Below are 26463 nucleotides of genomic sequence, written 5' to 3' on the forward strand. Positions count from 1 at the left end.
TGCAGGTTACAGGGTCCTGAGTGCCACCACCACCAAAGCCTCCTTTGATCATATGTAAGGCCCATGTGCCCCGTCCATGCCAAAGCCTCCTCCAGAATCTACCCTGGGCACCCCAGTGTAGGAGCAGAAGCTGCTGGTCGGGCTGAATGCTAAAACATGGGGTTAAGAAAGCAGATCTAGGGAGAGGACTGCTGTTGGCTGTGCAGAGACAATATGAAGGGACGGGAAGATCTGAACAGACAAATCACAAGTAGGGGCTTCCCAGGTGATGTTAGTGGTAAAGAATCCCCCTGCCAATTAAGAGACATAAGAGACCCGGATTCCATCCCTGGGTCAGGAAGATCACCTGGAGGAGGAAATGGCAGCCTGCTCCAGGATTCTTGCCTGAAAAATCCCATGGACAGAAGAACCTGTGGGCTACAGTCCATGAGGTCACAAAGACTCTACACAACAGGGCATACACACAGGCACAGGCAGTCACAAGTAATGGAATTGAAACTGTGATTAAAAATCTTCCAGGAAACAAAAGTGCAGAACCAAATGGCTTTACAGGTGAATTCTGTCAAGCATTTAGAGACGAGCTAACACCTATCCTTCTCAAACAATTCCAAAAAATTGCAGAGGGATAAACACTCCCAACTTCATTGTACGAGGCCACCATCACCCTGATACCAAAACCAGACAAAGATATCACAGAAAAAAGAAAATTACAGGGCAATATCACTGATAAACATAGATGCAAAAATCCTCAACAAAATACTAGCAAACCAAACCTAACAACATTTTAAAAGGATCATAACAATGATCAAGTGGGATTTATCCCAGGAGTGCAAGGATTATTCAGTGTATGCAAACAAATCAATGTGATACATCATATTAACAAATTGAATAAAAAACATATGTTCTTCTCAATAGATGCAGAAAAAACTTATCCAGTCTCACTACTTTTATTCAACATAGTTGTGGAAGTTGTAGCAACAATAATCAGAGAAGAAAAATAAAAGGAATCCAGGTTGGAAAAGAAGTAAAACTCACTTTTTTCAGATGACCTGATACTGTACATAAAAAGTCCTACAGATGCCAATAGAAGACTACTAGAGCTCATCAATGAATTTGGTAAAGTTGCAGGATACAAAATTAATACTCAGAATCTCTTACATTCTTATACACTAACAATGAAAGATCAGAAGGAGAAATTAAGGAAACTATACCATTTACCATGCAACAAAAAAGAAGAAAATACCTAGGAGTAAACCTACCTAAGGAGGCAAAAGAGCTATATTCAAAGAGTTGGACGTGACTGAGTGACTTTCACTTTCAAAAGACTAAGTTACTCATGAAAGAAATCAAAGATGACACAAGCAAATGGAGAGATATACCATGTTCTTGGATTGGAAGAATTGGATTGTGAAATTGGCTATACTATATCCAAAGCAATCTACAGATTCAGTGTAACCCCTGTCAAATCATCAAGGACATTTTTCACAGAATTAGGACAAAAAATTTTACAATTTGTATAGAAACACGAAAGACCTCAAATAGCCAAAGCAGTCTTTTTTTTTAAGATTTATTTTATATTTTGGCTGTGGTGGGTCCTTGTTGCTGCACTCTCACTTCGTCTAGTTGCCGCAGTGCTTGGGCTTCTCGCTGTGGTGGCTTTGCGTGTTGTGGAGCACAGGCCCTAGGCACACAAGCTTCAGTAGCTGGAGTACACGGGCTCAGCAGTTGTGGCAGACGGGCTTAGTTGCACAGCAACATGTGGGCTCTTCCTGGATCAGGGACCAAAATGGTGGTATTCCTTTCATTGGAAGGTGGATTCTTAACCACCGGACCATCAGGGGAGCCGGGGCCGAAGCAGTCTTAAGAAAGTGAAACAGCCGGAGCAATCAGGCTCCCTGACGTTATACTATACTACAGAGCTACAGTAATCAGGGCAGCATGGTACTAGCACAAAAACAGGAATATAGATCAGTGGAACAAGATAGAAGGCTCAGAAATAACCCACACATCTACGGGCACCTAATCTGTGACAAAGGAGGCAAGAATATGCAGTGGAGAAAAGACAGTCTTTTCAATAAGTGGTGCTGGGAAACTGGACAGGTACATGTAAAAGAATGAAATTAGAACATTCTCTAACATTGTACACAAAAATAAGTTCAAAATGGATTAAAGATCTATATGTAAGGCTAGATACTATAAAATTCTTAGAAGAAAACATAGAACACACTATGAGATAAATCCCAGCAAGATCTTTTTTGACCCATCTTCTAGAGTAATAACAACAAAGAGAAACAATTTGGATTTAGTGAAACTTGGAAGCTTTTGCACAGCAAGAGAAACCGTAAACAAAATGAAAAGACAACCCTCAGAGTGGGAGAAAATATTTGCAGATGAAGCAACTAACAAAGGATTAATCTAACAGCTCATGTAGCTTGATATAAAAAAAACAACCCAATCAAAATGAGAAGATCTAAATAGATACTTCAGAGAGGACCTACAGATGGCCAACAAACACATGAAAAGATGTTCAGCATCACCAATTATTAGAGAAATGTAAGTCAGAACTACAGTGATTTATCACCTCACACCATTTAGAATGACCACCATCAAAAAATTCACAAACAGTAAATACTGGAGATGGTGTAGAGGAAAGGGAACCCTCTTACACTGTTGGTGGGAATGTGAATTGATACAGCCACTATGGAGAGCAGTATGGAGGTTCCTTAAACTAAAAAGTAGAACTACCACGTGACCCAGCTATCCCACTGTTAGGCATATACCTGGAGGAACCATAATTCCAAAAGATACATGCACCTCAGTGTTCACTGCAGCACTATTTACAATAGCCAGGACATGGAAACAGCCTAAATGTCTATCCACCGAAAAATGTATAAAGACGTGGTACAAATATTACTACTGAATATTACTCAGCCATAAAAAGGAATGAAATTATGCAATTTGCAAAGATGTGGAGAGACCTAGATGTCATATAGAGTGAAGTAAATCAGAACAGGAACAACTTATCATATAATACTGTTTATATGTGGAATATAAAAAAACGATACATGTGAACTTATTTGTAAAGCAGAAAAAGAGATGCAGAAGTAGAGAATGGATATATGGATATATATGGACATATGGACAGGAAAGGAGGGGTAGGGTGAATTAGGAAAATGGAATTGACATATACATTAATATTTATAAATTAGATAACTAATGAGAACCTACTGTGTAGCACATGGAACTACTCAATGCTCTGTGGTGTCCTAAATAGGAAGGAAATCCAAAAAAGAGGATATATATATATATATATATATATATATATCAGCTGATTGGCTTTGCTATACAGCACAAACTAACACAACATTGTAAGACAACTGTACTCTAATAAAAAATAATTTTAAAAATATTCCTGTCTCAAAGAACTTACCATAGAATTGAGAAAATAGACATGCAAGAGGTGCACCTGTAGTGTGTTCTTAATGTAGTAAATCCTGTGGTAAATAATGACCACATTAAGGTTGATCATGAATTTATAAAAGGCATAGTTACAATGTCTGGTGTGTAGTAAATGATTTAATATTTTTCTTAGTTGTGAGTAGCACTAAGTACTAAGTTTTCTTTATTCATATGAATTTTATGAATTCTTTATTCATATGAATTTATATGGGAATTAGTAATTTATGATTAATAATATAGCTTGGGTTCTTAGGCCCCAGATAATTTATTTCTATTTCTAGCATTCTGGTCATTTTCATCTTCCTCTTTCTCAAATCTTTGCTAAGAGATATATTTTTATCCTTTTGCTGGTTCTTATGCTATAAGAATTGTCATGAGAAAATGGGAGTTAGCAAAAAGTATACATCTAGTGGTTGTATAATGGAAAAGAATGATTGGATAAAGTGTTTGTTTTTTGTATGCCTACTTTCTTTAGAACTTTCAATGATTTTCATGCATGAAAATCATGAAAATTACATGATTTCATACATAAATCATGAAATTATATCATAGAAATTGCGAGTAATTGTATATAAGAAAGTAGGAAGGCTATTTTAATATTCTTTTTTTAAAATGCCTAAATTAAATGCCTCCTGTTCTCTTTTGAATGTCTAAGTTTGTAAAATGGCTAATTTATTGTTCATCTGCTACATAGAATGAAACTTTTTTAGATCAGATTGATTTATACACATTAAACAAATATATTTGATTTTTAATATGTATCTACTTTGAATTTTATTATATAATCTATATTTATTTAAATCAGAGTAATTCTCGATGCACTAACCTATAATGGAAAAGAATCTAAAAAAGAATATATATGTGTATATCTGTATAATATACACACATATATACATATATAACTGAATCACTTTGCTGGACACCTGAAACTTAACATAAATAAGCTGTACTTTGATTTTTTAAAAAAAGAATATTTCTAGATGTAATTTGATTATGTCCTCATTGCTCTTAATTACTTCCAAGTCATTTTTTTTGTTTTCACAAATTCTGTTTACACATTATATAAATTACATTAAATATTTATAAAAATTGGAAAAAGAGCAAAAAGATTACAAAAATCACCCACTAATCTTGAATTCTTAGTAACTAATAATATTATAATTTATTTCATTTGTACTCTATGTATACCTTTAAAAATAATTGTATATGCATCTGGATTATAACTAATTGTGTCTCCTGCCTTTTCTATTTAACATTGTATAGAATACGTTTTTTTTCATAGTTATTATTTTAATACCTGTATAGTAAAGTTTCCATCCTGTGGCTATATTGTAATGTTCTTAAACATATCATTGGTTTTTTTCCCAGTGGGTTCTCCCTAGTCTGGATCATGTTGCAAGGAACAATTTAATATATATTTAGCCCTTTTTAAAATTTCTGAGATTATTTCTTCGGCGTAGATTTCTAGAATTGGAATTACTGTATCAAAGGTCATAAAGAAATTAATGACTCTGAAAACCTTTTGACAGATTGCTTTCAGAAAGGATTGTACTAATTTACCGAGTTACCCCCAGAAACGAGAGCACTTAGACTGCATATAATCATGTTTTTCCTGTTTAACTTGTTTCTTACCTTGTTTCTATTAAAGTCCCAACCTTTTATTTTCCCCAGACTGTTTCAGAAATGTAACTGTTCACTTCTTTTCAGATTCACGGCTCAGAGATGTGACATTGCAAAGAATAAAAGAATAAGATTGGCTTTCTTTAATGGTTAAGCAGAAACTACCCTGAAATTTAAGACTTTCTGGTTGTTAATAGGTACAGATGTTGGAACAAGTGCTTTCTGAGCTAGAAAGTTTTTATTTATGAAATTTAACAAGTTATTCCCAGTTCACCAATGATACAGCTGCTGAATGTTCCTACATTATAATGTCTGTAGCTAAAAGCTCTCAGGTTAGCTCAGTCTTGAATCTTCTTTGTATTTGACTTCAAATCTTTGTCAGGCAAGGCTGACATTTCAGAGAGCAGAGAGAGTTTTCTGCTTAGGAAGTTTCTGTCCTAATACGTGTTCATATTAATTGAATTACCAGAGTATAGAAAATGGTAGTTGTTACCTGTTATTCTTCCTATATTCTGTCAGAATTTTTATTTTATTAAAATCATCACCCTTTCTTGTTTTTGTGTTTTTTCATTTTATAGTTCCTATTTTTGTCCTCAATGGTCTAGCATGCTACTGATCCTATAAGTCTTTTAAAACTAATAATTTAGTTGTGGGCCTTTTAAAGTAGGAGATACTTTCTTTTTCTTTTTTTTTAAATTAAAATGTGGACCATTTTTAAAGTCTGTATTATATTTGTTACATATTGCTTATGTTTTATGTTTTGGTTTTTTGGTTGCGAGGCATTTGGGATCTTAACTCTCTGACCAGGGATTGAACGCATGCCCCCTGTCTTGGAAGGTGAAATCTTCATCACTGGACTGCCAGGAAAGTCCCTAGGAGATATTATTTCTAAGTTGCAATAATTTGCTTACAAATTATTGAGCAACATTTTACAATAGCATGAAGCAGTGTAGTAAAATAGCTTTAGTTTTATCCACTTTCAGGCTTGAATACTATAATATGTTATATTGAAGTTTCCCTGGAAGAACATCTTGATCTATTGTCATCTTGATCATTTTATTGTCCTAGAATTTTCTGATCTTACCAAAAAAGCATCTGAAAGGAAATGAAGCTTAAACTATAATTATTTGATAGCAGTTCACAGTTGTTTTTTAAATATAGAAGTTGCATGAGTAAAGTGTCAGGTACAAGTGGTTCTTTGTACCTTTCCTGTTATTTTAATGTTATTTTCAGTTATTCAGTTAAATACCTGGACCTCTTGCTAAACTTATGAAAAAGAATTTCACCAGTTCTTTTAACCAATACAGTATCTTTTATTCATGTTGCAAATGGCAGGGGGGAAGAAAAGTGTATGAATTTTACAGTTTTTAGGATTTCAAAATATAAAAACAGAACTTTGTGTGAACCCAAGGAACTGTCCTTCAAATGAAGAAAGTGAGTGGAGAATACAAGACAGTACATTAAAAAAAAAAACAAATTAGTTCTGGAAACAACACCACATTAGTTTTTAGTTTTTCAAAATATAAAAATAAAACTTAGTATGAATACAAGGAACTGTGCTTCAAATGAAGAAAGTGAGTGGAGAATACAAGACAGAGTACATTTCAAAAACAAAAAAACAACCACATTAGTTTATAAACAATGACTATACAAACATTGCCTGCCTTCAGAGAGTTTATTTTTGAAGCACTTGAGCCTTTGGAGAAGAGCATTCCCTGTTAATTTTAGCAAAGAAATGATGGTTGTATTATAATGTTTATATATTACACTTTTATATGTAATATTATATTCTACATAATTAAATCTACTATAACATATTATAATATATTTTATGTGAAGCATCTATCTAATCATAACATTTCATGTGTTATAAAATGTTTACTGAAAGTTTATAGCAAGATTATTATATCTTATATGTTCTTAATAAAGTCAACAGCAGAACATTAAATGTGCTCTATCAATAGAACATTAAATGTGTGTCTAGCCATACCATAGACAGAACAAGGTGTAATGTGACAGAAGTGTGCACTGTGTAGATGGCAGAAGTGATCGTCTGCTCAAGTGAGCAGGCCAGCTCTGCTGAAGATAACAAACAAGTTGCATTCAAATATTTGACATTTTCTTTTCTACTCTGTTAACCTTGAGAATAATTTTTTTTTAACTTTTACAGTAATTATTCAGTGTGGTGGTGTTCATTAAGTCATTTCTGATTCTTTGTGACCTCTTGGACTGCTGTATTCCAGGCTTCCCTGTCCACCACTCTCTCCCAGAGTTTGCTCAGATTCATGTCCATTGAGTTAGTGTTGCTGTCTAACCATCACATCATTTGCCCCCTTCTTTTGCCTCCAATCTTCCCTAGTATCAGGGTCTTTTTCAGTGAGTCAGCTCTTTGTATCAGGTGGCCGAAGTATTGGAGCTTCAGCGTCAGTCCTTCCAATGAATATTCAGTGTTGATTTCCTATAAGATTGACTGATGTGATCTCCTGCGGTCCAAAGAACTCTGAAGAGTCTTCTTCAGCACCACATTTGAAAGCGCCAATTCTTTGGCTCTCAGCCTTCCTTATTGTCCAATTCTCATATCCTTACATGAATACTGGAAAAGCCATAGCTTTGACTATACAAACCTTTGTCAGCAAAGTGATGTCTCTACTTTTTAATAAGCTCTCTAAGTTTGTCATAGCTTTCCTTCCAAGGAGCAAGCATCTTTTAATTTTATGGGTGCAGTCACCATCCTTAGTGATTTTGGAAACCTGAGATCATGTTAATTATTTGTACTTTTGCTAAGGCATGGATTTGAAGATACTGTGCATCTGTTGTGCAAAAGCCAGTCACTTAGCAGATGAACGTTAATTAACAGACCCATATGGGACTTCCCTGATGGCACAGTGGTAAAGAATCCACTGCCAATAAAAGAGACACAGCTTTGATCCCTGGGTCGGGAAGAGAAAACAGTGGCAACCCACTCCAGTGTTCTTGCCTGGGAAATCCCATGGACAGAGCAGCCTGGCTGGCTACAGTTCATGGGGTTGCAAAAGAGTCGGATATGACTTAGCAACTAAACAACAACAAACGGATTGATACAAGTTAGGGGGTGATTTAATCTTAAGATGCAGTGATAGAAATATAATATCCAGAACATAGTCCATCAAACTCTTTACTCCTCCCTTAAACATAATCTGAATATTAGGTTTATTTCTGGATATCACCCTTGACAGAGGACATCAAGACTGGAATACTCTCAGAAGATGTGTTATACTAAAAACTCTATTAAGGCTGGTAGAAATGACTTAGAAAATTGTGAACTTCAAGGCCAGTTTATCTTTGCTCTGGTGCTAGTTCCTGCATTTCTTCTATGTTTCCAGCAAGAATCACAGTAAACTTCAAAAATTAATAGTTCTTCCCATTCTGGAAATAGAAGTAGTAGCTTACTTACCATTTTATTCATCTAGAGTGCTTAAATTTAGAAAATGTGAATAACGTATCAATTGTTTTTATACTTTATACCCTTCCAGGAAAAAATTGCCCTTTTATGGCCTTTTTAAAAAGGTATAAAAGGTTAAATCTTCTGTATTCATTTTATCTTGTGCTTTGCCAGCAAAGTTCAAAATTATTCTTGCCCTTAGAAATTTAGGATAAAACTAGTTAGGTAGTTCCGTTAAGAGTACGCCGCTGGTCTTAGATTCATATTGTGCTGTAACCCTGTTAGAACTAAGAAGACTATTTTTTTTTTAATTTTCCTTCTGTATTTTTCCACATTTTGTACCTATTTTGACTCTTTAAAATGTATTTTACTGCCATGTAGCCCCTGATTATTATTTGTTTGTTCTGGACATTGTTGTCAGTATTGTTTAGTCACTAAGTCTTTTACGAGCTCATGGACTATAGCCTGCCAGGCTACTCTGTCCGTGGGATTTCCCAGGCAAGAAGACTGGAGTGGGTTGCCATTCCCTTCAGGGGATCTTCCCAACCCAGGGATCAAACCTGGGTCTCCCGTATTGCAGGCAGATTCTTTATCACTGAGTCACCTGGGAAGCTCTGGACAGTAGTGACCTTTAAGAAGCCAAGAAGTTATTGCCTTGAATAGAGCTAATGACCAAGTGAATATTTTTGTCCTTGAAAAAAATCATTAAGAATAATAGGAATAAGTTTATTGCTGTATCCATTCTTAAGTATCTGCTCTAATGCAGAGGAATGAATATCCAGTTATTATTCATTCTGAATATAGGATATCCTGGGTATAGGATTTCCTGCTTTCAAAGATATGTGTGATTCCCAAGTCTAAGAGTAATGAGAGCGTATCCTAAGTGTGAGTGATACATTAATATAAAGTTTTCTGCTTATACTGATTGCTATATTTTAAATGACAATTGAAAGCTTTCCCATGTTAAACTAGTTCAATTCAGTTCAGTCGCTCAGTCGTGTCTGACTCTGAAACCATGAACCACAGCACGCCAGGCCTCCCTGTCCATCACCAACTCCCAGAGTCCACCCAAACCCATGTCCATTGAGTCGGTGATGCCATCCAACCATCTCATCCTCTGTCATCCCCTTCTCCTCCTGCCCTCAACCTTTCCCAGCATCAGGATCTTTTCAAATGAGTTAGCTCTTCGCATCAGGTGGCCAAAGTATTGGAGTTTCAGCTTCAATATCAGTCCTTCCAGTGAACACCTAGGACTGATCTCCTTTAGGATGGACTGGTGGGATCTCCTTGCAATCTAAGGGACTCTCAAGAGTCTTCTCCAACACCACAATTCAAAGGCATCAATTCTGCGCTCAGCTTTCTTTATAGTCCAACTCACATCCATACATGACTACTGGAAAAACCATAGCCTTGACTAGATGGACCTTTGTTGGCAAAGTAATGTCTCTGCTTTTTAATATGCTGTCTAGGCTGGTCATAACTTTCCTTCCAAGGAGTAAGTGTCTTTTAATTTCATGGCTGCAGTCACCATCTGCAGTGATTTTGGAGCCCAAAACAATAAAGTCTGACACTGTTTCCACTGTTTCCCCATCTATTTCCCATGAAGTGATGGGACTGGATGCCATGATCTTAGTTTTCTGAATGTTGAACTTTAAGCCAACCTTTTCATTCTCCTCTTTTGCTCTCATCAAGAGGCTCTTTAGTTCTTCTTCACTTCCTGCCATAAGGGTGGTATCGTCTGCATATCTGAGGTTAATGATACTTCTCCTGGCAATCTTGATTCCAGCTTGTGCTTCCTCCAGCCCAGCGTTTCTCATGATGTACTCTGCATATAAGTTAAATAAGCAGGGTGACAGTATACAGCCTTGACGTACTCCTTTTCCTATTGGGAACCAGTCTGTTGTTCCATGTCCAGTTCTAACTGTTGCTTCCTGACCTGCATACAGGTTAGACTAGTAAACATTGCTGTTAGAGTGCTGGTAATTATTGCCCTAAAGGGAAAAGGTCAGTTTGCTGACCTCCTGAAAAAATTAGGATGAAATATGAAGTAATTCTAAGGGGTATTACTTATATCCAACCTGTCTCCTTCCAGCTCAGTCCATCTTCAGAATGTTGACCCTTGGTTTCATTATGACAGAGATCAGGTATTAAAGGATCTGGACAACAAAGGTAAAAAAAATCAAGATGCTAAGTGTGAGCAACAAACCCAGTCAAGTTGCAGAAGTGGACTTTCGAACTGAGTTTCTTCCTGACCAGGGCTTCTCTGTTCCCTGTTGAGTTGCAAAGCTGAGCTGTGTCCTCCCCGGGGGCATCCTGCCAAAGAGCCATCTTAACCTTACACGTCATTCATCTTGCAGATTCTGACACTCAACGTGGTACTTGCCCTGTGTTCTCAGCAACCCATGGTCTTCATGCTCGACATGCTTGCTTTCTAAACTCTGCCTATTTGTCCAGTATGAAGAATCTGTAAGAACACAACCACTTTCCGTTAGTCATCCAGCCCTCTCTGGTTTCCTCTTCTCTACTTCTCTTTCATTTGAAATACCTCCCTCAGCATTCACTGCCTACCCTTGTTGCTTCTATTCTGCCCCATATCCTAGTCAGCTTACCAGGAGTTAATGTATATACGTACATACTATTGTTAAAAGAACTTCTAGAATCCTGTTTACAAAGCGTTTAATTCCAAAGAGACTAGGAAGCAGTTTTGTCCTACCTGCAGTTCCTGTATAGATTTGTAGCCAGAAGGAATCGGTCTTTAGAAACTTTAAGTATACCCTCTTTATCTGTGCTATCATAGGTTCTGTACCTGTTCTCTCCAGGTAAATATAGGACCAAGACATATTTTTTACCAAATGAGACCACTTTTATCTTTATTGAAATTCTATTGAGGCTTCTTCCCCCGATCCCCTGATAATATTTCCAGGTGTCATAGGGAGCTCCCTAGTGGGCAGTAGTGTGACCTGGCAACCAAAAATCCCACATGCTGCTACTAATACCTGGCGCAGCAAAATAAGTAAATATTAAAAAAGAAAAGAATGCTGCTCTAAAGCCTACTGCCTGGACTCCAGTCTGTGACACTTACTTTTTTGTGACTTTAAGAAAATTACTTAATTTCTCTGTACGTCCATTTTGTAGTCATTGGTTAAATAGGGCTAATAGTAATAATTAAATGTGAAAAGACATGAGAAAAAGAAGTACCTGATGGGCAGTAACATTATCATTAGCCAGGGGACCTACAGACCTAACCACACACTCCTCACTTTGAGTATATTCACAGATCTTGAATTTATGAACCATAAGCTTCTGATTAGTGACAAAAGTCTCATCTTTAGCACTTTTCACCATACTTAGCTGTAACTTTTCACACTGGTGCCCTTCTTTTAAATTAACAGTGGGCCAATTGGCATTTGGTTTCCAGCCTAATCATCTAACTTTACACTTTAATTTTCCATGTCTTGGTGCCTTTTATTGCTTGCATAGGTATAATGTTTTCCATGTTTTGCATGATTCACTTATTGCCCTCAGGATCATTCATAGGTTCATCACACATGACCATTCTACAGTCACCATTTGCTTGTGAATTTTTTTACTTTGGAGATGGTATTTAAGTTCATTTATTTCCATTGGAATCAAACCCTTTTTATTTGTATTTTCAACATGTGGAATTACTTTTGTATTCAACAGCCATAATGGAGTTAATATTTATGGAGCACTCTATACACTGAAAAAATGAGATGGCCAAATGATAGTGACCACCGTTGACTATAAATACTTTGAAACAGAGTGAGCGTGCTTTTGTTTCATACTGAAACTGGATCAAGTAAAATGTTACAAGTAGAAGAGTTTCTGTACCTGCTTTTTAGCTGATCTCTTTGCTGCACCAGTTTGTCTTCCCACAGGTTGTACACAGCAAGGTATGTTTACACAGTGTTTGTATCGTATCAACTCTTTTAGCAGCAGCATACCTTGCCTTAGCTGGTATCTATAGAATTGAGTCACTAAATTCTTCTAATTTAGAATGTGCTCTTTACTCTGATTCTCCTCACTTCTGTTCAATCAAAGAAACCCTTTGTTAACAGTCAAACTTGACTTACATAAGGCCCAAAAGTGGGCCTTTGTTTCTGTTTAATAATACCCTATGCCTTATGATGCATTGTTTATAAATACACACTATGTCATTTGGGACTATATTGTCTTGTATGCAGGGTCTTCCCAGATGGCTCAATGGTAAAGAATCCGCCTGCCAATGCAGGAAAAGTGGGTTCTATCCCTGGGTTGAGAAGATCCCCTGGAGAAGGAAATGGCAATGCACTCCAGTGTTCTTGCCTGGGAAATCCCATGGACAGAGGAGCCTGGCAAGGCTACAGTTCATGGGGTCTCAAAGAGTTGAACAGGACTGAGCAGCTGAACAGAAACATGTCTTATATGCTCTCATAACTATTTATATATTTCTTGGATTCAGTTAATAAGCATAATTCATTTTTACAAAGCTTCAGTGTCCATGAGAACATTAATCTTCTTCATGTTCTTTTGTGCTTTTCGTATGTATCTCATATACTTAAGGTGGCCAGTAAGCACAGCTGATTTTTACTTGCATTTCAGTTTTGTGATTTGTTAAAACCAAAGGCACAAAGATTTCATGTCACCTTTAGTCACAAAGTGCCAAAAACCCTTGTCAGCTTTGGAAAGAAACCCCATTCTTCATCTGTGGAACAGGAAATTGTACTTTTTCCCTTACAAGTAGAACTGTAAGTTTCCTTCTGTGTCTCTTTTTTTCAGGTCTTAAAAACCGAAATATTTTGAAATCGTCCTCTTCTCTCCCATGTGGCCTCTAAAATAGAGGTTGTTTGCACAGTTTCTATTCTTTAAATGGTTACTTTAAAGATAATAGGTATGGTGTACAAATCTGATCTTGAAATCATAGTCAGCTGCTTTTTCTGTGGGATTATTGAACTAGTATCAGAATAAGCATGAAGAAGTCTTGAGTGTTTCTCATTAGTTTTGCCCTGTTTTCTCAACTCTACAGTGAGATCTTTGTTATTTTAAACCTGGAAATTATCAAAATTTTATTAAGAATGCCATCAAAGAATCTCTACCTAGTTACTTTTCAGTTAATTCTCCTTTTCTTAATTGAGAACATATATGATCAATTAAAAAGTGTATTATTTAGTTTAGCCTTTAGTGCATTTTAACCACTAGCGTTACAATAATGCTATTTTCTTTTTTCATTCCAAATGTCCAAATGGAATAGGCTCTTAATTAGGGGAGCTAATCAGATAACCAGAGGTTTCCCTGGCAGCTCAGACGGTAGAGTCTGCCTGTGATGCGGGAGACCTGGGTTTGATAAGGAAATGGCAACTCACTCAGTATTCTTGCCTGGAAAATCCCATGAACAGGGGACCTTGGCAGGCTACAGTCCATGGGGTCACGAAGAGTTGGACACAACTGAGTGACTAACATTTACTCTAATCACTGCATTCTATGAAGAAGACACTCTTGAGGTTGAAAGTTGCTAACTTTTTTGAATGAACATTTGGAACTCTTAATTTGGGAGCTTCTGAGTTATGGGGAATCTATCACAAGTAGAGATATATATTGTCATCACCCAAAATACTTGAATATTTGTTTATATCTAAAGATACTAAAGTAAATTAAATAGATATTTTTTGTAGGTATTTGTGTTCGAATAACAAAAAATTGATACTGATTATTAAGAGATATATTAAGAAAGCAAAATGAACAAAGGCTAAAATATAGTCATTCTTACCATAATACCATGTGTGTGTTCCTGGAAAATCTCATATTCTACAAAACTGAACATTAAACTAACAAGGCTTATGAGAAAGGTAGTTTTGGTACAGATTGCTTACAACTATGTAACTTTGTAAGTACAGCCCTAACAAATAAAATGTTGATCCAAATGCCAGGACAGATGTCTCCTGACAATTACACCTAGACTCAGTCCATACTTTGCAGCCACATACTCTGAATTCAGACTTCCTCCTTGAAGATACATGCTTCTTCTAATGGAGACCAGTTTAATCAAAACTAGAAACATAATTCAGAGATCAGTTCAGTTCAGTTCAGTCGCTCAGTCATGTCCGGCTCTTTGCGACCCCATGAATCGCAGCATGCCAGGCCTCCCTGTCCATCACCAACTCCCAGAATTTACTCAAACTCGTGTCCATCGAGTCGGTGATGCCATCCAGCCATCTCATCCTCTGTCGTCCCCTTCTCCTCCTGCCCCCAATCCCTCCCAGCAGCAGGGTCTTTTCCAGTGAGTCAACTCTTCTCATGAGGTGGCCAAAGTATTGGAGTTTCAGCTTCAGCATCAGTCCTTCCAGTGAACACCCAGGACTCATCTCCTTTAGGATGGACTGGTTGGATCTCCTTGCAGTCTAAGGGACTCAAGAGTCTTCTCCAACACCGCAGTTCAAAAGCATCAATTTTTCGGTGCTCAGCTTTCTTCACAGTCCAACTCTCACATCCATACATGACCACTGGAAAAACCATAGCCTTGACTAGACAGACCTTTGTTGGCAAAGTAATGTCTCTGCTTTTTCATATGCTGTCTAGGATGGTCATAACTTTCCTTCCAAGGAGTAAGTGTCTTTTAATTTCATGGCTGCAATCCCATCTGCAGTGATTTTGGAGCCCCCCAAAATAAAGTCTGACACTGTTTCCAGATACCCTTAATCAATTGAGGTGTTCTGTTTTATTTTGATAGTGGGGAAAGGTGTTCACATCTCTATCTATACTTGCAGCCTCCCAAGATGGCTTAATACAGAAGAAAGTCTAGCAGTTCTTTAAACCAGTAAAAGTAAACACTTCTTGTAATAAAAGAAGTTACTTCTTAGGGGTTTTCTCCTGCTCCTGGTTACTTCACATCATTCACATGCTGGGAATAAGATCTTTCACAGCTTTGCATTATACTGATGAGATGCCTATGTTTGCCAGTTATATAAAAATTAACTCTATTGAAGAAATAATCAGAGAATAGCTGAAATAACTGTGTAAACAATTGAGATGACATGGGTAGAAAAAATGGAAGTAAAAGAAGATTAAGTTTGGTACATTCTAGATTGGAATATAGTCAAAAATCTAGAAAGACATTTAAACTATCAGAACTATGTACAAATTTTGTTTAAAACAAACAAAAATTCATTCCCTAAAGCAACATTTTGTGAGTGTATATCCCAACTCATGTCAGATAACCAGTTAATTATGGCATAATTTTACATTCTTTCCAGAACATGATAGAGCCCAGCATATATTAAATGAATAATCACTGCCCTCTTTCACATTTAGCCTGGCCACTGCCTTAATAATCATCTCAGTATGGCATTCCAGGCATTATTGCCAACCAGTCTGCTTTGGTCTATCATGTGATGTTATTTATCAACAGGTTGTTGTAATCCAAACAGTGGGCTAATTTCCTTACCAAAATCAATTCAGTTCAGTTCAGTTGCTCAGTCGTGTCTGACTGTTGCGACCCCATGAATCGCGCAACGCCAGGCCTCCCTGTCCATCACCAACTCCCAGAGTTTACTCAGACTCATGTCCATCGAGTAGGTGATGCCATCCAGCCATCTCATCCTCTGTCGTCCCCTTCTCCTCCTGCCCCCAATCCCTCCCAGCAGCAGGGTCTTTTCCAGTGAGTCAACTCTTCTCATGAGGTGGCCAAAGTATTGGAGTTTCAGCTTCAGTATCAGTCCTTCCAGTGAATACCCAGGACTCATCTCCTTTAGGATGGACTGGTTGGATCTCCTTGCAGTCCAAGGGATTCTCAAGAGTCTTCTCCAACACCATAGTTCGAAAGCATCAATTTTTTGGCCCTCAATTTTCTTCACAGTCCAACTCGCACATCCATACATGACCACTGGAAGAACCATAGCCTTGACCAGACAGACCTTTGTTGGCAAAGTAATGTCTCTGCTTTTTCATATGCTGTCTAGGTTGGTCATAACTTTCCTTCCAAGGAGTAAGCATCTTTTAATTTCATGGCTGCACTCACCATCTGCAGTGATTTTGGAGCCCAAAAAAATAAAGTCTGACACTGTTTCTACTGTCTCCCCATCTATTTCCCATGAGGTGATGGGACCAGATGCCACAATGTTAGTTTTCTGAATGTTGAACTTTAAGCCAACTTTCTCACTCTCCTCTTTCACTTTCATCAAGAGGCTTTTCAGTTCCTCTTCACTCTCTGCCATAAGAGTGGTGTCATCTGCATATCTGAGGTTATTGATATTTCTTCTGGCAATCTTGATTCCAGCTTGTGCTTCCTCCAGCCCAGCATTTCTCATGATGTACTCTGCATATAAGTTAAATAAGCAGGGTGACAATATACAGCCTTGACGTATTCCTTTTCCTATTTGGAACCAGTGTTGTTCCATGTCCAGTTCTAACTGTTGCTTCCTGACCTACATACAGGTTTCTCAAGAGGCATTTCAAGTGGTCTGGTATTCCCATCTCTTTCAGAATTTTCCACAGTTTATTGTGATCCACACAGTCGAAGGTAGTTGTATTTAATTCTTGCAGCACTGTTATGTGGTAGGTAGTGTTTTAATCCCCATTTACAAGTGAGGAAGTAGATGCTAAAGTATTATCAAATTGATTGCGATAGTAAGTCACCTCAAATCATTTATGTAAAAGGGTAAAATATAACATGAACAATAGTATAAATATAGCAAAATAAGAAAACAGTGAGATTACAGTTGACGGTAGATACTTAAACTGACGTGTTATAATAAGTTGGAAATGAGAAGTCATTATAAGGTAGTGAAATAATGGAAAAATAGAAGACTCTGAAAGCCATGTGGAAGATTGGGACAGACATATAGGAGACAAAGCAGGCCTATTAAGAGGTGATGAAGGCAGCCTCAGGTTGTGACTTTGTGATTTCTAGTTTTAGTTGCTATGAGTTTTATTTCCTACACTTAAGAAATCACTGAGATTGCCTGTGGTATTCTTAAAGTAAGTTTACTTTTTACTTGAATTAGGTGAAATGACTATTGTTTTTCCCAAATACGAGGTCTACAATAATAATTCAGAATTTAAAATAAAGAGAAGGATTTGAGAAACACACAGTTCTGATCATATTGAATTTGTAATGTCCAGTGGACCTTTGATTATGCAGATTCTCTGGGTTAGAGATTTTTTAACTCGTCAACTATAGATCATAAGGGGAGATGTAGGCATGAATGAGATCTCCCATAGAAAGAGAGAAGAACATAAAACTTGGGAATGAACCATGTCAGTATGTCAGGAGCTGGCTGAGGAAGAAGGATCCAGTCTGAGAACAGTCCCAGAGAGTCTGAATTAGGAGAACTAGAAGAGTGATGTCAGCAAAGTCAAGGTAGTATGGGACCAAGAGGAAAAAGATCACTGTCAGGTGGCCTAAAGAGATCAAGTACCATGGAAAGTGAGGGGACATTTGATTTGGTGGTGGCCTTTGCTTGCTAACACAGTTTTGATGGGGTTAAGGTAAGAATATGAAAATGTGATCTCAGTGGGTCAGAGACAATGCAAAGTGATGAAACAAAAAAATTTACCAATGCATCCTGATAAGTATCAGAAATATAGTAGAAGTATATTATCATGATGAAAGAGGGGCATGATTTAGGGCTGAAGTAGGCCTTAGAGATTATTTAAACAGCAACTGCTTATTTTAACACATGAGGAAACCAAGTCTTTAAAAGGTTTAGTAGTTTATGCTATGGCAAAGCCCGTAGTGGCAGATAGAACAGATAGCACCTAAGTCTTCTGATTCCAAACCTCCCAGTATATATAGGCAAACTCTAAGCTCAAAAGGGAGGGGAATTTTCTTTTGATTTCTAATGTTTGTCTTATTCTTTGAGCATATGAATGTGTTCTTTCTCATATATAGAAAGGGATAAATTGCGGTTGGGCTAGAGTATGTTAATCTGCATGTCCAGTGTATTATATGTATAAAGATGTTGGTAAAAAGTCACTGGCTGAATCTAAAACAAAATGCCAGACTCAGTCATGTTGCAAAATTTAATCAAAATATATATTCATAGCCAATTAAGAGAGAAAATTTAATTTTGTTCAGGTGGAATCAATAAATAATGTTATAGAAGTATTAAGTGAATTAGAATGTTAAATAGTGAATATTAAAATAACTGCTCTTATTTATGAATGGTGTATCTGCCCTTTGTCAGTTGTATGAAAATAAAATATTCACAACAGTATTTTTGAGCATCCATACCAGATCATAATTTCTTTAGTTTTTGGTATAAGAGCACCACCTATGGGTTTCTCCGGTATTTGAGGGAAAACTTTTTAAGCAAAATCTAATGAAACAAAAATGTAATAAAATTCTTTCCTGTTTTGCTCTACAACTCGTCTCTCCACCTGAGTTTATTTAAAGGTTAGGAGTTATTTGCTTTGTCATAGGTTATTCCCACCTGGTTTTTGGATGTGTCCCAAAACTGTTAGATCAGCTGATAAGTATTACATGCCATTACAGTGTTATAATTGTAAGTTAAACACAGTTTAACGTAAAATTGTATTATTCTCTCTAACATAAATGAATCTTTTAATGAAAATGAACAGTTTACAATATCCTGGGGGAGATATGATAATAGTTTTTTCCAATTTATTTGTATGTATCTTCATGAACTTAAGAATTTGTTCAATATACTGCTACAAAATGCTTTGGCAAGAGAGTGAAGAAAGGAAAAAGGGCTTATAAATGACTTAGGGCATCTTTTCATTGATTGCTGAGATGATAACTCATTAGAACAAGGTTGTAAACAAAATTCTGGCACTTCAGGATTCAGTCAGTTCAGTTCAGTTGCTCAGTCATGTCTAACTCTTTGTGACCCCATGGACTGCACCACGCCAGGCTTTGCTGTCCATCACCGACTCCTGGAACTTGCTCAAACTCAACATCCATTGAGTCGATGATGCCATCCAACCATCTCTCATTCTCTGTCGTCCCCTTCTCTTCCTGCCTTCAATCTTTCCCAGCATCAGGGTCTTTTCCAAGGAGTCAGTTCTTCGCATCAGGTGGCCAAAGTATTGGGAGTTTCAGCTTCAGCATCAGTCCTTTCCATGAATATTCTGGACTGATTTCCTTTAGGATGGACTGGTTGAATCTCCTTACAGTCCAAGGGACTCCCAAGAATCTTCTCCAACACCACAGTTCAAAAGCATCAATTCTTGGGGGCTCAGATTTCCTTAAGTCCAACTCTCACAATGCATACATGACTACTGGAAAACCATAACTTTGACTAGACAAACCTTTGTTGAGAAAGTAATGTCTCTGCTTTTTAATATGCTGTCTAGGTTGGTCATAACTTTCCTTCCAAGGAGTAAGCATCTTTTAAATTCATGGCTGCACTCACCATATGCAGTGATTTTGGAGCCCCCAAAAATAAAGCCTGTCACTGTTCCCATTGTTTCCCTATCTGTTTGCCATGAAGTGATGGGACCAGATGCCATGATCTTAGTTTTCTGAATGTTGAGTTTTAAGCCAACTTTTTCACTCTCCCCTTTCACTTTCATCAAGAGGCTTTTTAGTTCTTTGCTTTCTGTCATTAGGGTGGTGTCATCTGCGTATCTGAGGTTATTGATATTTCTCTGGGCAATCTTGATGCCAGCTTGTGCTTCTTCCAGCCCAGCGTTTCTCATGATGTACTCTGCATATAAGTTAAATAAGCAGGGTGACAATATACAGCCTTGATGTACTCCTTTCCCAATTTGGAACCAGTCTGTTGTTCCATGTCCAGTTCTAACTGTTGCTTCTTGACCTGCATACAGATTTCTCAGAAGGCAGGTCAGGTGGTCTGGTATTCCCATCTCTTTAAGAATTTTCCACAGTTTATTGTGATCCACACAGTGAAAGACTTTGGCATAGTCAATAAAGCAGAAGTAGATGTTTTTCTGGAACTCTCTTGCTTTTTCGATGATCCAGCAGATGTTGGCAGTTTGATCTCTGGTTTCTCTGCCTTTTCTAAATCCAGCTTGAACATCTGGAAGTTCACGGTTCACATACTGTTGAAGCCTGGCTTGGAGAATTTTGAGCACTACTTTGCTAGCGTGTGAGATGAGTACAACTGTGCAGTAGTTTGAACATTCTTTGGCATTGCCTTTCTTTGGGATTGGAATGAAAACAGACCTTTTCCAGTCCTGTGGCCACTGCTGAGTTTTCCAAATTTGCTGGCATGTTGAGTACAGCACTTTCACAGCATCATCTTTGAGGATTTGAAAAAGCTCAACTGGAATTCCGTCACCTCCACTAGCTTTGTTCGGAGTGATGCCTCCTAAAGCCCGCTTGACTTCACATTCCAGGATGTCTGGCTCTAGGTGAGTAATCACACCATCGTGATCATCTGGGTCGTGAAGATCTTTTTTGTATAGTTCTGTGTATTCTTACCACCTCTTCTTAATATCTTCTGCTTCTGTTAGGTCCATACCATTTCTATTGTTTATTGTGCCCACCTTCGCATAAAAGGTTTCCTTGGTATCTGTAATTTTCTTGAAGAGACCAGTAGTCTTTTCCATTCTGTTGTTTTCCTCTATTTCTTTGCATTGATCACTGAGGAAGGCTTTCTTATCTTTCCTTGCTATTCTTTGGAACTCTGCATTCAAATGGGTATATCTTTCCCTTTTGCCTTTGCCTTTCACTTCTCTTCTTTTCTCAGCTATTTGTAAGGCCTCCTCAGACAACCATTTTGCCCTTTTGCGTTTCTTTTTCTTGTGGATGATCCTGATCATTGCCTTCTGTACAATGTCATGAACCTCCGTCCATAATTCTTCAGGTACTCTATCAAATCTAATCCCTTAAATCTATTTCTCACTTCCACTGTATAATCTTAAGGGATTTGGTTTAGGTCATACCTGAATGGTCTAGTGGTTTTCCCTCCTTTCTTCAATTTAATCTGAATTTGGCAATAAAGAGTTCATGATCTGAGCCACAATCAGCTCCCAGTTTTGTTTTTGCTAAAACAAAACTGGATAGAGCTCTATAGAGCTTCTCCATCTTTGGCTGCAAAGAATATAATCTATCTGGTTTCAGTATTGACCATCTGGTGACGTCCATGTGTAGAGTCTTCTCTTGTGTTGTTGGAAGTTGTTTGCTATGACCAGTGCATTCTCTTGGCAAAACTCTCTTGACAAAGCCTTTGCCATGCTTCATTTTATACTCCAAGGCCAAATTTGCCTGTTTCTCCAGATGTCTCTTGACTTCCTGCTTTTGCATTCCAGTCCTCTGTCATGAAAAGGACATCTTTTTTGGATATTAGTTCTAGAAGGTCTTGTAGGTCTTCACAGAACCGTTCAACTTCAGCTTCTTCAGCATTACTGGTTGGGGCATAGACTTAGATTACTGTGATATTGAATGGTTTGCCTTGCTTTATTAAGACTTCAGTGTTAGCCCCAAATAGAATCACATTTGGATAAATACAGTCTTTTTGTAAAATATCAAATTAAGTATTTTTTTGGTAAGGGGAAAGCAAAAACAATTGGAAATTTTGTGTGTGGGCACTAAGATGTATGCTAGACTCAATGTTTTATATACCTGTATTTCATGCCATGAATCTCTGTGTTGGATAAGTGATTAAAAACAAGATCCCTTTGGCAGTATACCCTAATTTCAAACTAGATGCATTTTAGGCTTGAACCTGCAGAGGTTTAAAACCTTGATGCATGTTTTCTGCAGGGAATGGCTAATTCTATAGAAATAAGGATTGACTTTTTGAGCAGTATAGTTTGCCATATGTTGACCATTATGGATAAAAACTTTGTAAAATTACTCCCTAGCAAGCATACTTAACCTAAATTGAACAGACCATAACCTCTATTACATAGACACACACACACACAAAATGGTCGTTTTGGCAGCTACTTTCCCCACTTATAATTTACTCCTTTTTATCTGCTCTTACTTTAAAAATTAGACAGTCCTGTCTGTCAGAGTTGTATCAAATAAGAGATTACAAGATTTTAAATTTTATTGAAGGTTTAGACATTCATTGCATTTTTTTTTTTTTAGCCTGTGACTCTTGAGGGAGACTAAATTCTGAGATTATTAGCTGAATTCTGGATTGTTAAAATGTGAACTGTGAGAGTTCAAGGTAATGAAGGGAGAATCAGTTCAGTTCAGTTCAGTCGCTCAGTCTTGTCCAGTTCTTTGCGATCCCATGGACTGCAACACGCCAGGCTTCCTTGTCTATCACCAACTCCTGGAGCTTGCTCAAACTCATGTCCATCACGTTGGTGATGCCATACAACCATGTCATCCTCTGTCATCCCCTTCTCCTCCTGCCTTCAATCTTTCCCAGCATCAGGGTCTTTTCCAAGGAGTCAGTTCTTCGCATCAGGTGGCCAAAGTAGACTGGAGTTTCAGCTTCAGTATCAGTCCTTCCCATGAATATTCTGGACTGATTTCCTTTAGGATGGACTGGTTGGATCTCCTTGCAGTCCAAGGGATTCTCAAGAGCCTTGTCTAACACCACAGTTCACAAGCATCAATTCTTAGGCACTCAGCTTTCTTTATAGTCCAGACTCTCACAATCCATACATGACTACTGGAAAAACCATAGCTTTGACTAGACAGACCTTTGTTGGCAAAGTAATGTCTCTGCTTTTTAATATGCTGTCTAGGTTGGTCAAAACTTTTCTTCCAAGGAGTAAGCATCTTTCAATTTCATGGCTGCAGTCACCATCTGCAGTGATGTTGGAGCCCTCCAAAATAAAGTCTGTCACTGTTTCCATTGTTTCCCCACCTATTTGCCATGAAGTGATGGGACCAGATGCCATGATCTTAGTTTTCTGAATGTTGAGTTTTAAGCCAACTTTTTCACTCTCCCCTTTCACTTTCATCAAGAGGCTTTTTAGTTCTTCTTCACTTTTTGCCGTAAGTGTAGTATCATCTGTGTATCTGTGGTTATTGATATTTCTGCCAGCAGTCTTGATTCCAACTTGTGCTTCATCCAGCCCTGCATTTTGTATGATGTACTCTGCATATAAGTTAAATAAGCAGGGTGACAGTATAATATAGGCAAAGTGCTGCTAGTAGTTTGAATTTATTCTCTGTTTCTAAGATATTTAGATATCTAACTGCATAATGATAACTTTAATAACTGACTGTTTCAAGGCTTTATTTTTAAAATAATTTAGGAATCATTTATGACTTTGTAATAAAGTTTGGAAGTGTTCCTAGAATGAATTAAAGAACTACTTTGAAGTAATGTTTTGCTGCTTTTATCCAATCATCTACCCACTTCTTAACAACTCAGCATCTTACTCTTGTGTTTATATGTGCTTTCCTTTAATTATTTTGTTCAGAAGACTATATGATTTTTTTTAAATTTAAAGTATCCAAAAAGTAGTTCAGTAAAGTTGATTTTTAGGTAGTTATAATAAATAAATTTAAAAGGTGAGTCTTGGAAAAAAGATAGATGGATGGATGTACCAGTTGATCTCCATGGCTAAAGCTAGCAGTCTTGACTCTTAAATTGTTATTCAGAGATTCAAATTGAAAACTTCCACACCTCCTCAAAACTTTATACTTAATTAGGATAAGACAGTTTGACTAAAAGGACAGAAAACAGTCTAATTAGAATAATGAAAGTTTTTAAGGTTGGCCATACCATATTTTATTGTATATGATTTGACATCCGAAGTGTCTCTTTTAATAAATACTGATTTACTTAATGCTTTGTTTAAAATACAGTAATTTTCCAAGATTGCTTTGACTATCTTCCAGCCTGTGGAGAAACTCCAGAACAGATTCGAGCACCGAGTGGGATAATCACAAGCCCAGGCTGGCCTTCCGAATATCCTGCCAGAATCAACTGTAGCTGGTTCATAAGGGCAAACCCAGGGGAAATCATTACTATAAGGTAATTCTGATACCTCCATGTATTACTGTATGATATTTTATTACAAAATATAAATTCACTTTCCAAGTATCATCGCTCAACATGCAGTAGTATAAAAAGATGATTTTTAGAAAATATAATAAATTATATTGATCATTACCGTCTCTCGGGGAGGAATAATTGCCCATTCTTCCCATTCTATTAGGACATGTGTTTTGAATATTTTCTAATGGTGGTAATGAATTTATACTGAGCCATCTGTATTCTTCTAGGCCATCTTTTAACAAAAGCTCCACATTTGCTGAATAGTTTATTAGAATCAAGAGTGTAATCTTTGGCAATGAGACAAATAAACAGACTTACTAATCCTCTTGGAGATCTAGCCCATAATGTTGGTCTTGAAAGTAGAGTCCTCTACCTTAATGAATTAAAACATATTTGTAGACTATGCCTATGTATATGTTACTTGTGTATAAAACTTGAAATAAGCTGATGATGGATAAATACTGTGTTTAGAAAAAGCTCATTTTTGTAACAATGAGACAATAGATCATTTGTTAAAAATATAAAATGAAAGATAATCCTAGGGAAAATAACCATAAATTTAAAATCCTAAGAATAAATAAGATATAAATAAGGAAGATTAAGAGTATTCTAAAGACATTTAAAATTGTAGAGAAATACTGTGGGAATAAAATACTAAGAAAGAAATAACCCAGTAAAACCAGTTATTGCTTGTTTAAAGAAATTATATCGGAGTTATTAGGGGAAAAATTTACCTGAAGGGGAGAAAAAATGTAACTAAACAGAACTGTAACACAATTAAGAATGCCGTTTCTATCACAGAGATATTACAAAGGCATCTTTGATGTTCTTTCATTATTTACATGTTTATGAATAAGAATCATGGAATGTTAGATTTAGAAGAGACCTCGTAGATCATGGACACATATTCCTTCATTTTTACATTAAAAAAAAAAGTGGGATTCTAAATTAAGCTTATGTTTGAACCTTTCCATCTTCCTTTTTTATATTTATTAACTAATGAGAGGACCAGTCACTTGAGGAACACAATTGTTGTCTATCCCCTTTTTTCTGTGGAAGCCATAAAACAGCAATATATGGTATGTTTTCCTTTGGTTCCTCTTTGCCCTGAGCCACATCTTCTGGAACACTGAAGCTGAGCATCTGTGGAAGCAGTAACACTCCTCTTGTGAGAAGTACGATTCCCTTGCCTGATGCATGGGTGGGATGTGCCATGAAAGTTACCCTTCTGCAACTGTACCAACATTGGAATCTGAACAATATGCCTGTTTTCTGCTATTTACAATATGACAAGTACAAATGTGTTTCCAAAGTAACATTTTACCACAGGGGTTTGAAATATTTTTTAAACATGAAACTAGCATTTTTAGAGATTTCTTTTCTTTTAACCTAAGATTTCAACCCCAAATTAAATTTGCAGCCTACCAGCTCAGTTATGTAAAAATTGGCAATTCTTGCCAGCACAGAGGAGATGACATGGAATACTGCCATCTGGTTCTGATCATGTGTTGAATCCTTGAGATGTCACAAAGCTACACTAAAAATCAAGCACAGTATTGAAATGCAGAGTACTAGAGGTGAACCCAACACACCTAAGGGAAGATTTCCTAAATTCTGAACCAACTTAACAAATTCGGATTTACACAGCCAGTCTCACAAAATCAGAAAGTAATTTTAGTAATTGTCCTAGTTCTTACTGAAACCATTATCATGGTAATAACAAACTTTTAAAAGATGACATACTGACATAATATGCAAAGAAATTCAAGTTTCACTTGTGAATATTGGTGTAATATCTTAAATAAATTGTTCAAAAGAAATTTATACCATAATCAAATGCAGTTCATTTAAACACAAATTAGTCAATATTAGGAAACATTAAATTAATTTACCATATTGAGTCGGAGAAAAGGTGTATGATTATCTAGACACGGGTTTTAAAGGTTTTTGGTAAAATGAAAATCAACATGCATTCCTGAGTTTAAAATTATTAAAATATAGATAAAAGAAACTAAAATTACATACTATAAGCAAACAATACTTAGAACTCTCCTTGTAAAACAGGTTAAA

General features: G+C 36.8%; 1 protein-coding gene across 5 annotated transcripts in view; it reads left to right on the top strand.

Annotated features, from left to right (window-relative positions):
• The window catches only part of LRP12 (LDL receptor related protein 12), an 84557-nt gene that overhangs the window by 40111 nt on the left and 17983 nt on the right, over window positions 1–26463 (top strand). For all 5 annotated transcript variants that reach the window (XM_020885925.2, XM_020885929.2, XM_070477250.1 and 2 more), the window contains one exon: window positions 24234–24369. In XM_020885925.2, the coding sequence (XP_020741584.1) occupies window positions 24234–24369 (136 nt within the window). The remainder of the gene's footprint in view (window positions 1–24233; window positions 24370–26463) is intronic.

Source organism: Odocoileus virginianus, chromosome 15 (genome assembly GCF_023699985.2).
Source record: "Odocoileus virginianus isolate 20LAN1187 ecotype Illinois chromosome 15, Ovbor_1.2, whole genome shotgun sequence".
NCBI lineage: Eukaryota > Metazoa > Chordata > Mammalia > Artiodactyla > Cervidae > Odocoileus > Odocoileus virginianus.